Source organism: Python bivittatus, unplaced genomic scaffold (genome assembly GCF_059951505.1).
Source record: "Python bivittatus isolate LINGU-HERP-01145 unplaced genomic scaffold, Pbiv_v1 ctg000390_np1212, whole genome shotgun sequence".
Lineage (NCBI taxonomy): Eukaryota > Metazoa > Chordata > Lepidosauria > Squamata > Pythonidae > Python > Python bivittatus.
In genome coordinates, this window is record NW_028277070.1 from 1,294,486 (window position 1) to 1,308,605 (window position 14,120).

General features: G+C 44.5%; 1 protein-coding gene across 9 annotated transcripts in view; it reads right to left on the reverse strand.

Moving 5' to 3' along the window:
* The window catches only part of LOC103050389 (serotransferrin-2-like), a 30,459-nt gene that overhangs the window by 15,195 nt on the left and 1,144 nt on the right, over window positions 1–14,120 (reverse strand). For 3 of the 9 annotated variants that reach the window (XM_088143799.1, XM_088143802.1, XM_088143797.1), the window contains exons 1-9: window positions 13,485–14,010; window positions 12,663–12,826; window positions 11,045–11,144; window positions 8,165–8,341; window positions 3,688–3,850; window positions 3,530–3,594; window positions 2,741–3,018; window positions 1,143–1,329; window positions 904–1,052 (exon numbers count right to left, since the gene is read on the reverse strand). In XM_088143799.1, coding sequence (XP_087999925.1) covers window positions 904–1,052; window positions 1,143–1,329; window positions 2,741–3,018; window positions 3,530–3,594; window positions 3,688–3,850; window positions 8,165–8,341; window positions 11,045–11,144; window positions 12,663–12,826; window positions 13,485–13,569 — 1,368 coding nt within the window. In that variant the 5' untranslated portion in view covers window positions 13,570–14,010. Of the gene's footprint in view, window positions 1–903; window positions 1,053–1,142; window positions 1,330–2,740; window positions 3,019–3,529; window positions 3,595–3,687; window positions 3,851–8,164; window positions 8,342–11,044; window positions 11,145–12,662; window positions 12,827–13,484; window positions 14,017–14,120 lie in introns of those variants that run through there. The other 6 variants (XR_015796671.1, XM_088143798.1, XM_007432259.4 and 3 more) reach the window with 6 other exon arrangements.

Genomic DNA, 14,120 nt, shown 5'->3' on the forward strand with positions numbered 1-14,120 from the left:
GGAACCCAAAGTTGCTTGCAGAATCTTAGAAAGTTTCTCCATGTCACTTCTTGGGCAGGATTTGTACATTATTTTGAGTCACGGTCTATTTAAGCATGATTTATTTAAATAAACCACAATTGGCTGGGTTTATAAAGCATGCAGAACCACAAATCACTGTTCACAAGCCATAACTGTTGGACTAATATTACACTGTGCCTCAAACAAATCACCCAACAGCTCAGTGCAGAGGGCCATGTTCCCCAAAGACCCCTCTTGGTGGCTTACAGAGCCCCCAAGCTATGATTATTGAATAAACAAGCTGTTTTCTGACATTTGGAGGAGCACGTTGAGCCATAAAATAAGTATATCCAGCGAAACATGAAGAGGACCCCCAATGTCACTCTTCCCAACCAGCCATGCTCCTAAGTCTGATACTGCCACCCAAGTACGTTGGCTCCCTGCTGACTTAGTGCCATGCATGAGTCAAATCTTCCTGCTCCTCTGAAGTCTCTGCCTGCCTCTGGCAAGGGGCTGCTTGGCTACTGAGGCCAGTTTTCTGCTTGCAAAGTGCCCAGGACTCAAAGCTAGTACAGTGAGCAAGTGCTCATCTTTCCTCCCATCACTCCAGAAGCACAATTACACTCCTGATCCACAAATCCTAGCCCGGTCCCATGAGCCAATCTCTCAGCCTCAGAGATGGGGGTCTGAGTTCCAATCTTATGAATATCCATCTAGACTGAGTCCAGAGGTATTCCTCACTCCCCTCCTCCATGCAACTTTGATCACTAGAAAAAAACCCACTAATTTCTTAGGGCATGTTATGCAATAGTTATTCTGGGGAAAGGCCTGGATCTCTCCCTCCCGCCTCCATTTTAACCCCTTTTTCTTATAGGAATATTCTCTCTTGAAGAAACCACTCACCTTGATGAGCTCAATGCAGCTGATCATGGAGTCTGCTTGGACACAGACCAGTGGGTCAGACCTGACATTCAGAGCCCACTCCTCACATTTACGGAGCTCCATGTCACTGATACAGCACCAGCGCACCAGGCTATTGGACAGGGAGGTTCCTGGGGCAGCAGGAGAATGACAGTCAGAGGGGGGAGGACCAGCCGCCTTGCCCAGTTGCTGAGTCGGCTGGAGAATGGGCCTTCTCTCACCTTCGTGTCCCAAACCCTGCAGGAGAGCGACATAATCTAGGCCAAGAACTTGGCTGATCTCGGTCTCTTCTCCAAGCAACTGCAGGTACTGAGCAGCGTCGTGAAACAGCAGATCCCTCCCTCTGAATGGTGCAGAGGCAAAGAGCTCAAATCTGGCCTTTTCTTTTCCACTGTCTCCAAACAGGCGCTAAGAATCAAAGCCAGTTATCACAAGGACGTGCACTCAGGCCACAAGCAGGGGCTAGCCAGGGCAGGGGATGGGGAAGCATTTGCGGAAAGCCACACCATCGGCAAGCTTCCAGAACCTCATGCAAAGCAAAAGGAGCAGCTCGCCTGATCGCCAACACCAGCCGCAGGAAGGCAGAAAGGGGATTTAATTTAATTGGAACAGGTTTCTGGGGCAGAATCTTCCTCAAATACTGTATGATGTATACTCAGCCACCCTCCTGGTGCTATCTGTCCTCAAAAGTATGTTTTTTTCTGGCTACATTACCATCTGGCTTTAGGTCAATTGTGGCTTCTGTGTGCTACTCAGAACAATGTATTTCAGGAATCTGCTCCTACGAGGTTGACTTTTGGGATGCTGCTGGAAAAAGCACAGGAATTATGGAATGATCATTCAAATATTTGCACGTGGGGAGGCAGGAAAGTAGACTTAAACAAAACAAAACCAAAGCGCAGCAGCAACTGGAGCCTGCCATTGCAGTGCTACCGATCACCAACATTTACACCTTCTACTTTCCTGCCTCCAGGAGGGTACACAGCAGATTTTGTGTGCCATTCTTTGAGAATTGCCTCCAGAGCACCAGTTGCATCTGGGAAAACTACCACCATCGCAGCACCTCACATGCACAAGAAGCTCCCGCAGAGATCTTATCCTGGTCTCCAGTTATAATAACAAGCTAGTTAAACTGGGCCAAGGAGAACCAGTTTCAGTATCTATATTCTATTTGCTGAACAAATTTGAACACCAGGAGGGCACATGCCTTGTTTACCTTATTTTAAGCCAGAATTCCTGGCTAAGAATCTTCTAAAATGAAACTAAGTTGTAATTTATGTCTCCTTCTTCCCAGCTAAGAGAGAGCAAGGAGGAAGAACCCTTGAGGCCTAATACTCTGTGCAGGCTCCTTTCTCCTCGTGTACCTAGCTCTGAATCATGGCTTAATATTACATATGAATCACAGCATGCTTTGCCTCACCCAGAGCCTTCTTTCCTCCTCCTTAGCAATCACATCCTTCCAAAAGCCTGACATACCTCCTGAAGGAAGTGGACTTTCCCCAAGGGCAGTGAGGATATACTTGAGATTGCAAGAGGTGAAGAATCCTACAAAGCTTGCTATCCCACCTGGCAGGTGTGATCAAGGAAAGAGAATCCACCCAACCCTGAGATCTCCTAGACAATCTCACAATGGGGAAAACATCTACCTACTTTGGGAGCAACAAGTGTTTAAGCCTCACTTCCTTCAGCTAAGCAACAAGAAAAAAATTGGCATCAAATGTTTTTCTCTCATGTTGGCACACAGAAGTGTTGCTTACACAAATCAGGGGGAGGGGGAGGGGGAGGGGGAGGAGGGAATGATGTAAACCAGTTTCTCAACCTCAGCAACTTGAAGATGTGTGGACTTCAACTCCCAGAATTCCCAGCCGGCATGTGGATGAATCTCATGTTCAGTCCCCTTCTTGAGACTCAGAATCTGTACATGCTTGCCAAGAAATACCTGAATGACCATGAGGAAATTCTTAGTTATCTTCTGAAAATTGTGGCGTGTGACAATAGCACGGCCTGGTCCGTGGCCCAGGTTGCAAGTAGAGTAGGCCGTCAAGGGAGCAGTAGTTCCATCAGGACACAGCAACTCATACGCTTCCCGTTCCAACTCTTAGCAAGAGAAAAAAGAGGGCTGGTGTTCAGGGAAGCTGAGGCCAGAGCCCCCAGAGCAGAAGTCCCCCTGGTCCCGGATGGATGGATCACTGCCCACTCAACCACTAGGAGGAGGAAGTGCTTGGCCTTCTCTTGCTCACCAGACAATGACTTCTGAGATTCTGTGCTGGCTTCCTACCCAATCTTCTTATCAAGAGTTGTAAGAAGAGAGATTTAGATTGAAGATAAAAGGCCAGAAAGATCAGCTTCCTTATTGCCCTGAGAAAAACACCTGGCACAGCTCTTGGAAGGAAGGAAGGAGCAGAAATATTCAAAAACACCTCTTGCAGGCAGTTGACAAAGGCATATCTTTCTTTTTTCTCTATGGATTATGCTCAAACTATACATAAACTAAAATACTATGAAATGCACTAAGTCTTGCAAAGAAAATCAAGCCAGGATAGAGGCTATGGACGGTCCCTTTTAATCAACTGCAAAAGTCAGATGCCGTCCTGGGCCCAAAGTTTACCTGTAGCATTCATGACTGTGAGGTGATCCAAGAAAGCAACATCTGACAGCCCCAGCCTCAGGCATCTGCACAGATTAAAGTGATATTTAGCGTGACTGGCTGCTCTGCATTCCTTCTAATTCCACTAAGAAGAAGTACCAGAATGAACACAAGACCACCTGAAGGCTCCCTCTGAGCCAAAGAAGGGTTCGCTGTGGCTAGTCTCGCAGAAATGGTTCTTGTCCCAGATGTACGACTTCTGCCCTTGGCAGAGAGCACAAAGCTGAGGATAGGTAACTCCGGTGCCAGGGATGCAACTGGCATTGAAATAACCACTGATTGCTGACAAAAGAAGAAGACTTGAATGAAAAAGCAGACATGCATTAAGGGCAACACTAGTACAATCAGGGTATGTCTCCTTGGAGCGCCACCCCACCTACTGGGATCCGTGGCCTTATTTCAACAAAGTGCACCCAAGGCTGCATCTGTAGGACCAGTCTACATAAACAGTTTATCCTGAGTCTTCTGACCTACTCATGAGGTGCACAACACACTGTGCTGCAATCCTGATGCTATGTTCTCTAAATAGCCCTTACAACTCCTTAACACTCCCTGCTTCTTCCACACCTATATATTTATTTATGGGCAAGCACTGATATCCTGTCCAAATAAAATATTTTATTTGTAAAATAATAACATATATATCATAATAATATAAAGAAAAGGCAAAAACACATTTGACGTTTAGAGACAATTCAAGGTAGACCTTGTTTTACAATATAGTCTGAATGTGTCCGAATTCACAAAACATACTAGGCTAAAATTAAACCATAATATTTGTTAAATTTGTTTAAAAATTCTCATGTGACCACTTTAGAGATTCTAAGCACTTCAGATATATGGGAAAAGATCTCCCCTTAACAAAAATTACGGTAACAACAAAACCTCAAAGATAAATGAATCCAATACAGGTAGCTGAATCATCATCGGCCCTTAAATAGTCCTCAGAATGAAATAGATTTAACAGCCTTGCAAAAACCCAAGAACTTGGGAACCCACACGCCTCAGAGGGCAGCCCCTTCTGTAAGGTGGAGGTGGGTCACCATCAAGGAAGACTTTGACCCCATCCCCTGCACCTCCTGAAGGTGCAGCCCTCACCATCCCCTCTTGAGATGACATGTTGGGCTGTCTAGGTTAACACTAAGACTTTGAAGTGAATCAGGAAACCTGCTGGTAGAGAGTGCTTCAGCCAGACCACTGGCGTTCTGCTGCTAAACCTGCTCAGCCCCATAAGCAGCTGGGCATCCACATTTTAAACACATTTCCAGGTCAACTTCAAAGGCAGCCCCACGTAGAGAGCCTTGCCTTTGAAAGTGAATTATCTTGACTCTTTTTAATCTGGTTTCAAGGCTGGGTGCAGTGTGGAGATGGCACTGATCACATTTGATGATGATTCTGGCAGAACTGAGATGGGATGGTGCAACTATCTAGGTTCTGGATGTCTCAGCAGCTTTCAGAACCTTCTGAAATATCCTCCTGACATAGCTATGGGGATTAGGAGTGGGGTGTGTGGTGTTCTGGTTGTTCTCCTTTTTCATTACTAGTCCCTGTTGGTGGGGGCGGAGGGCACAGACTGAGCCTGAGGCCCCTGCTTTGCAGAGTGTTGGAGTCCAACCCCCAGCCCAAGGCCAGAATCTTCAGACCATCCCAGACAAAGGGCTGTCCAGAACTTTCCTTGGAAACCTCCAGTGATGGAGCCCCCATGACTCCAGGAGGGAGGCTGTTCCACTGCTTCACAGCTCTCGCAACCAGGAAATTCCTCCTTATTTTGAGTTTGGATCTCCTTCTGTACAGGTTCCACCCATTTCTTTTGTCCTATCTTGGAGAATAAATCCACACCCTTTTCCCTGGGATAGCCCTCCAAGTACTGGAAGACTGCTACCATGTCTCCCCTTAGCCTTCTCTTCTTTAGGCTAAACATGCCCAGTTCTTTTAACCGCTTTTTCATAGGCTTTAGCCTCCGAGCCTTCTTTGTTGCTCTCCTCTGCACTCTTTCCAGGTCCTCAGCATCCTACCTGAATTGTGGCAACCAGAACTGGACCCAAATATTCCAGGGGGGGTCTGACCCATGCAGTATAGAGCTATCCCTTGCCGAGATCTCAACATTATACCTCTGTTGATGCAGCTCAAGATCATAGTGGCTCCTTTGGCAGCTGCAGCACACTGCTGGCTCATGCTTAAACTGTGGTCTACCGGGACACCCAGGTAGTTCTGCAGGTACTACCGATGAGCCTGGCATTGCCTATCTTGTCCCTGTGCACCTGGTTTTCCTACCTAGATCCAAAATCTTACATTTCTTGTCACTGAAGCCACTGGGTAAGGTCATCTGATGGCACAAAGTCAGGTACCATTAGTATCCAGATGACATCTTCAACCCAGGCTGATCAAGCAATGCTGTAAATGTATTGTCTCAGTGTCTGGGGCTACTGGTGTCTGGATGGGAAAGCCAAATTCAGCCCTAGCAAGACTGTCTGTAGGATCACGGACCAGCTGGTTCTGAGAACTTATCAACTTTTGTTCTGAATGGTGTGGCGCTTCCCCAGACAGAATTATTGCAGAATTTGGGTTGTTTTTTGGGGGGGGATTCAGGAAAGCCTTTACCCAGGTTTGTCTGGTGCACCAATTGTGGACTTTTTGGATTGGAATGTCCTGCTCACAATCACTCATGACTTATTCACCTTGTTAATGGGTTACTGCAATACATTCTACATGGGGCTGCTCTTAAAGGCTACTTGGATTATACAATTGGCTCAGAAAGCAGGGGCACAAGTAATTATGGGCATCCCTCACTAAGCCCATGTAAGACCTCCACCACCAGAGTTGCACTGCTTACCAGTGGGCTTCTGGGTGCAATTTAAGGAGCTGGTTGTCATCTATAAAGTTCTAGATAGCAAGAGCCTGGATATCTGCAAGACTGCCTATCTCCTGCTGTGCCCCATCTTTGCATGCTTTGGATCTTATCTATTAATGTCATCTTGCAGGACCCCACAGGCAAGCCTTCTCTGTTGTTGTACTTGCCCTCTGAAACAACATTCCCCCCAACTGCCAAGTTTTGCACAGCTTTACCTCTAACTGCCCAAGAAAGCCTTGGATCTCTCTATAGGTGCTGAGCTAGGGGCTTTGTGCATCCACCATTAAGGCTGAATAGGGTAAATTGGGATGGTTCTTCCCTCCTGGCATGGCTATTTTATTTCTGTTTTAATTGTTGTATTGTTCCTAATCTTTGTTAGCCATCCAGAGTTATGTATGAGTGGGTAGCTATAGAAACTGAAATTATGAATAAATGAATAATCTATCTGAGACATGATAAGGCTGAGCATTCCCTTTGTAACGGCATTCCAGCTGAAAGAGGCCCACATCTAATGCACCAGCCAGACGGGCAAAGGCTCCCAGTTGTGAGTCCAGGAGAACCCCCAAGTCACACACTTGCTCCTTTGGGGGGGGGGTGCAATCTTGTCTAGATCTAAAGTCAGTACTGAAGAAGAGCCAGACTGGTTACCTACAACAGCATCTCCATCCTTTTGAGATTCAATTTAAGCCTGTTTTGTCCCTCAACCCTCCAGATACTTAGAAAGGACCTCCACAGCCTCTCTGCCTGGGGTAGCAGTATACAGTATATGGATTCCTCACCCTATATTGACAAGGGTTTTATGTAGATGTAGGGCCAAGTCTACAGTACCCACATTGGAGCAGACATGTACTAGAACTGCCCACTTAGGAGACAGCAGAACCACTGTATATTTGCCTCTCTTCCCCACCCTTACAGGTGGTCTAACAAGACAACATGGCCAAACATTGCCAAGAGGTCTAACAGGACCAGGAGCAGTACACTCCCCGCATCTACCCAGGTCCTGATGTAAGTCATCCACCAGAATGACCCAATGTGTATCAGTCCTATGCTCAGGCCTGAAACCTGACTAGAAGGGATCTAGGTAATTCATGTTGGATGACTAATGCAATATGATCTGTTTTTAGTGTAGCATGAAATGTGAACCCAGTCACTGTGGTTACAGACCATGGTTTATGGCAGTGGTCCCCAACGTTTTTCTTTATGCAGACTATCATGTCATCACTGAAAACTTCTGAGGATCACCACATCAACTAAGAGTACATGACATGGCACCCAATTACTTAAAAAAAAAAAATAGCTGAAATCTCCCCACGCTACCTAATCTCAAAAATGTTGGCATTTTTGTCCAAAATCTCACATTTGGAGTATTTGGACAAATCCTGAGATTTGGCGTATTTTATTTCTTTGATTATTTTATTTCGGCATCTGCACCAAATGCCCTCATACTGTGAGGGAACCACCGGCTTACAGCATAGTGTGTTGTATGAACCCAACCACACTGTGAATGTTATGACCTGGGAGGTCTTCTTATGGCATTATGGAATGACTCAATACGTTCAGGCAATGGTCACTGTGTCTATGAAATGGATATGATTCAGCCAAACGTCAGGAGCTGAATGTAGTATCAAGTCCAAAGATATATGCTTCCATCTCACAGCTCACTATCTGTCTGGATCTATTAGGATCAAGTATCTGTGGAGATATTATCCCAGATTCAGACAAAGAGGCAACCCTTGTCCACTCACCATGGCTGAGGGGCTGGCCTGAGTCCCACACCAGATCATTCCTAGCCAAGAGGAAGCCCATGGGGATGTTCCAGCCCGAGGTCCACCTAGCCCCATTGTGGCAACTTCGGGATCCTTTCAGCCTTTGGAGATCCAGCGTTCCACGCTTGGCCACAGCCACTGCAAACACACAGCTACCTAAGACAGCGAAAGTTAGGGGAGCAACAACATTCACTTGTAGGGAAGAAAAGACGTAGGTCTGCCTGTGTTGAGCAGTTTTTTGCATCAAATATGGTACTCCTGATTGACAAGAAACCTAATCCAAATTTTGGATTTTGAAACATTCTGTTCTGCAGCATTTTATTTTCTTAGGTTTAAATTCAGTCTGAAAGAAGTGATTTCAAGCTATGTGGCACCTGGGGTGCATATCTAGCAGTATGATTAATGCCATGGTTTCTGTCCAAAGAATCTTGTGAACGATAATGTGGTGAAGGTGTTATAAATCTTGGCCTTGCTGCAATGGCTCCTTATCTGCAATGGACAGGGGGATCTAAGTACACTGCTCCTCCTGTTAGCTCCAGAAGGCCAAATGCTTTTAACACTCTTTTCTTATACAAAAGTCTCCCTTCCCCAGTTCTTGAAAACAAAGCACTAGTATAGCTCTGCTCAATTACCTTCTTGCCTTTCTTTGCATTTACAGTTAAAGACCCATAGTCTCCACATTTCTTGGGACAAGAGAAAAGGCCCTGTGTGGATTTCTGAGCAGAGACAATGATGCAGCCAAAACTAATGTACCTTTGAAAGTCCAGTCCAGTGGAACCTCTCTGGATAAGGAGAGGACGAGAGATCGCCCACTCGTGCCCCAGATGGCTGCTCCTCATGAGGAGACCACAGGACAGTGGTCGACTCTTGGAGTTGAGGGAGGCCATCAAGCTCTCAACCACAGCAGAGCCTATATGGACACTAGGTTCGCCAAGCCTCACTTTCTAAACACTTTTGGAATATAACTATTTTAAATTTAAAAGAGGTCTTCCAAGCACAAGTTTGAAAAACTACCTGGTGACTGATCCTTCATTCCAGAAAGCAGGGAAAATTAATTAACAATTTAAAGATTTAAAGATATAAAGTAAACAGCAAAAGGCTAGATAAGAATTGAATCCAAAAAAGTTTGAAACGAACTAAGGGACCAGACAAATTTGAAATACTTGATTTAATATTTGAAATATTATGACTTTTGCTACAAGACTTCTGGAATAATTAAAAACAAAACAGTAACTTCGTGGGAACAGAAATTGTTTAGTCTTTCAGGAAAGAGATGATAGGCTGAAGCAAAAGAAATCTGAGACAGACTATGTAATATACTGTAGAAAGGAGATACTAGAGGAGTCTAAAGACCCCAGGCAAAGGAAAAAAGGAAAGAAAAGACTGCTTTTTACTTTTGAATTTGATGATTAGCAGTGACACTTGTAAAAATGACAGATAAGGGTATTACATTGGAGACACTTCAAAAGATTTTTGAAGAAATGGGAAAGAAGCTCCCAGTTATAATGACAGCAACAATATCTGCATATGCAAATACATTATTCAAAAAAGTTTTTAAAAAAGAAATGAAAGATGTGAAGGAGAATAATTTGGAAGAATTTACAAACCGGCAGGATGAAGAGGTAAAACAAATTCTAACCTAGAGAGAAATACTAGAAAATAAAACAGAAGTCATGGACTATAAGACAGAGATGAAAACTTAAGTGGAAATACACATGACAGGCCAAGAGATGAAAAATGACCCGGGTAGTGACTTATTACTGAATTTACAAGAGAGGGTTGTTACAGCTGTGAAGAACTCCCAAGACAGGAGAAAGAAAATCTGAATGGAGATCAAATCATACACAGCTTCTTAATGAAGTAAAAATTAAGATTGTCAGGAGCAAAAGAAAGGAATATAAAGTTAACCTGTTTCATCAGGCTTAAAATAAGAAATACTTTTATAAAGTTCTGGGTAACCTTTATGGACTTTTTATTGATCCTGGACAGAAACATTTAATGATTTTTGGATCTGTGGATGGATAAGGGTTGGGATATGGGAAGAAGCGATTTATGTAATATAATATCAAGAGATACTAAGTTTGCTTGTACTTTTTGTGAAGAAGATCGGAAGTCACTTTTTTAAATATTCTTTTTTCTTTTTTTTCCCTTCTTTTTTCTGCACTTTTCATTTTTCCTTTCTCTGTTCTTTTCTTTTTTTAATTTCAGTTTGTATTATCTTTTATTACGGTTACATTTAAAAAAAATTTTTTCTTCCTAGCATTTTCCCACAGGTCCAGGGCCTGCTTTTTTCGGATTAACTGAACGTTGATCCATTGGTTGCGACAGGAATTGACCGACTTGTCGCCCGAGCCTGACATCGTGAGCTGAGAGTGCATGACTGGCCCAAAGTCACCCAGCCGGCTTTCATGCCTTAGGCGGGACTGGAACTCACCATTTCCTGGTTTCTAGCCTGGGGCCATAACCACTAGACCAACCTGGCTCTCTGCTAAAATTTCTAATAAAAAGTTAAAAAGAAAAAGAAAAAGAAAGGAAAAGCCATGTGTATAGTTGCCTAGGCCTAAATCTCACTGAAATCAGTGACATTTACTTGTAAGGAGACATGCCATGGTAAGCCACTGTGGGGCAGACAGCCCAAGGCGACTTTCCTACATGAGAACAAACAAGGCTACTTTTGTGAAGAAAGTCTGCAGCCTGTTCTTTTCCTCCACACGAGACCTGGCGTGGTCATCTTCCGGAACACCCAACTCACAATAGTCTTTTGTCCTAGAAATCTCCTACCAGAGACTGCCTCGGATTGGTAGACCCCTTGACCTTCTCTGGGCCCTGACAGTCAACTCTGGGAAGAATATAACTGACCTTCCAAGTAGATCTCCTTTGCCACCACAGTTAAGCCATAAAGCTTTATAGCAGAATATACATCTCCAGCATCCAAGGAAACCGCATCGGCTTTATTCTCCTGGGAGAGATTTAAAATAACGTTCTTAGTTCCTTCTCTACAAGTTCTTCTGGTCCATCTGGCATCTTGCTTCTAATTACAGAAGAATGTCGTATGCATGATGCAATAGGACTGGCTTAATTAGTACCCAGCCATATATGGACCGTAATCCTTTACGAATGAAGCACGAACACTCATAACAACAACTAACATGTTTTCCTAGAGATCAAGCCACTTCCACCCTCATGGAACGCAGAGGTCATTCAGCTGCTCTGAGAAGGGCTATGTATCCCACCTCTGACCACCACTGGCACCTCGGCTGGAGAGCTGAGGTTCTTGGGAGACCTTATGCTCTGATAACAAAAATCAGCACGGAGCATCTTAAAGAAATGAAGTGCTTGTGCCATTTTCCTAGATTCCTGACTTTGGGAAGGGGCAGCCATCATTCACTGCATCCACTAGTCACTAAACAGAAGACATCCGTCACTAAGCAGAAGACATCCACCCTGTCATCTCAGCGTAATGAGAGGTGCTGAGTCACTTGGTTATTAAATACCACACTCAAAAATGTAGAACCCACAACTAAATGGGTTACACCTCAGAGTATCTGTGTCACCTGCTCAGCAATTCTAATTTTCAGAAATGCTCTGATAAACAAAGTTGTTTGTTTCTCCAAAGAGGCAGATAGTAATTTGTGCTGTTTATTTACTTACTTACTCACTTGCTGACACAGGCACTGACTGCTCCTTGCTGCTCTTGGGAGCAACTCGCCTTTTCAACAGCTTCATTTTGAAATTATCCTAAAAGCAACCATTCTGCCTTTGCCCTCCCTCCCTCCCCCCAAAGCCAGTGGAGAGAGCATTTATTTTTTCTCACTGATTAATAATTATATTATATCCTATATTCCTATATCAAGGAATTCGTCCAGTTTTCCTTCCCATTTGAATCAAGGGAGGCTTATCTAGATAATTTTGACTGTGATTTTTGTCTTCTAAGGTGTCAGTTATCCCACCCCAATCTGGGTAATCAGCACTCCTTCCGCCTCTTCATCCAAGTGATCCATGGAAATCGTGAAGAGTGAAGGACCTGGACCTCATCCTTGTAGAAATAGTCTAATTTGATGCGAAACTGTCCTAGTATGATTTTCACACCTGCTTTGCATCCCCTTAACTGTTCTCCTATCCAGCTGAGGGTTAACCAGCTCGCTATTTTAAGCCGTCTCGAGCACTTATACAAACAGAAAGGTGGGGTAGAAAGGTAATATAAACTTCAAAATTAAAAACCAGTCAGATGTCCTGAGATGCACAGATAGCCTCAGTGGCCAAGAGGGCCTATACCAAGTTTGGCCAGGTGCCCAGTTACTACCCATCCTGGACTGAGGCAGCCCAGCCTCACGATGCTGGGTTCCCCCAGGAAGTTTAGTTCAGGAATACCGCCTTCTCAGGGAGAATGCCCCAATCATGGAGCTCTGCCCTATCCCCTGGGCACCAAAAGCTGAACTGGTGACTTGGGTGACTCCTGGAATGTTGAGGGACTCACTCGAATCTTATTGATACAGTCGTACGTGTTGTGAGCTCGGATGCAAGAAACCCTCGTAAAAGCACCGCTGGAGACGGATGACAAAAGAGACAGAAGTGCTTTGGAGAGCTCAGAACATTTCTTCTGCTCCAGATGGGAAAGCGTGCACCATCGGAACTTCTTCCCTGCGAGCACAAAAGAGATTAAACAGCTAAGTAGCTATAGCAACAGGACATACCCAGGTCATCTCTAAATGACCAGTACATGAAAGTCACAGGGTCATGTCCACTTAGTGGTCTGCACCATCTCAGCACTGGCCACTTTGAGCTGCGGAACCTACAACTGCTGTTAGCCTTCTTTGGAAGTCGTCATTCTAAGCATATTTGTGAAATGACATGCTCTTCATACTATTGCCCAACTGTACAAAGCCTAAAATCATCTACTCAAGAGTAAGCCCCACTATAGGACTTATGTTCTGGGTTACGCAATGGCATTTGAATTCACACTTCTTCCATACCCATTCCTCTACTTTCGCTGTGACTTTGTTCCTGGCTTACGCCTTCACAATTCAGAAACGTAGATACTGACAGGTTTTGTACATCAGAGCAAATTGGGGTGCCCAACATGCTACCCAAGAGATAAATAAGTTCCAGTTGTAAGCCCCTGGCAAGGGCTTGATTTTGCTCACTCTATGAAGCCTGAGATCCACTCAACACTGAATCACCAACCAGAGCTCCAGTGTTGGAGATGGGCCTAATGTTCAAAAATCAGATGGCGTAATAAGGGGTAGCAGAAGCAAAAAAGATGTTTGAACTGGATAGCCCCCCTTTCTGTCACCCTTACCTGAGGCCAGATGAGCAACAACAGGCAAGACAAGGAGAGCAGCCACGGGAACCAACTTCATGACTGCAGAGGCACAAGGAGGCATAAGCCATGTTGTCTTCCCCTTTCCTCATACCAAGGATTCCAGAGCAGTGACAGAACATTGGGACGGGAGGGGGGAGACTGAAAATGCACAGTGCGAAAGCAGTGTCCGCTGGAAGTGAAAGCGGGGGCGGGAAATGAGACCCATCCTTGAGTGCTAATGGGAAACCTCAGCCAGGCAAAATAAAAGATTACAGACTTTTTCCTTTTCTCTTTCGGTTCTAGGCAGAACTCTGTGGAGCTTAAAAAGCACGTGCTACATTCGAAAGAAAACACTGGCCAGTGTTAAATTTAGACTAGTACGGCGAAGCACTCCACGTATCAGCAAGAGATTTTGAAAAATGAAAACATTGTAGAAGGAAAGCCATGTTCATCTACGGCAGTAAAAAATCAGGAGGAGTCTGGTTACTGAAAGACAAGATCACTCTGATTTTTTGAAAAATATAGGTGAAACTAACCTGTACCTTCTCCATCTTTGTTCTCCACTGGCTGTTCTCTTTTTGCATTTAACTATAACAAGGCTGACTTGGTGTAATGTGTGAATCTGTATCTTAT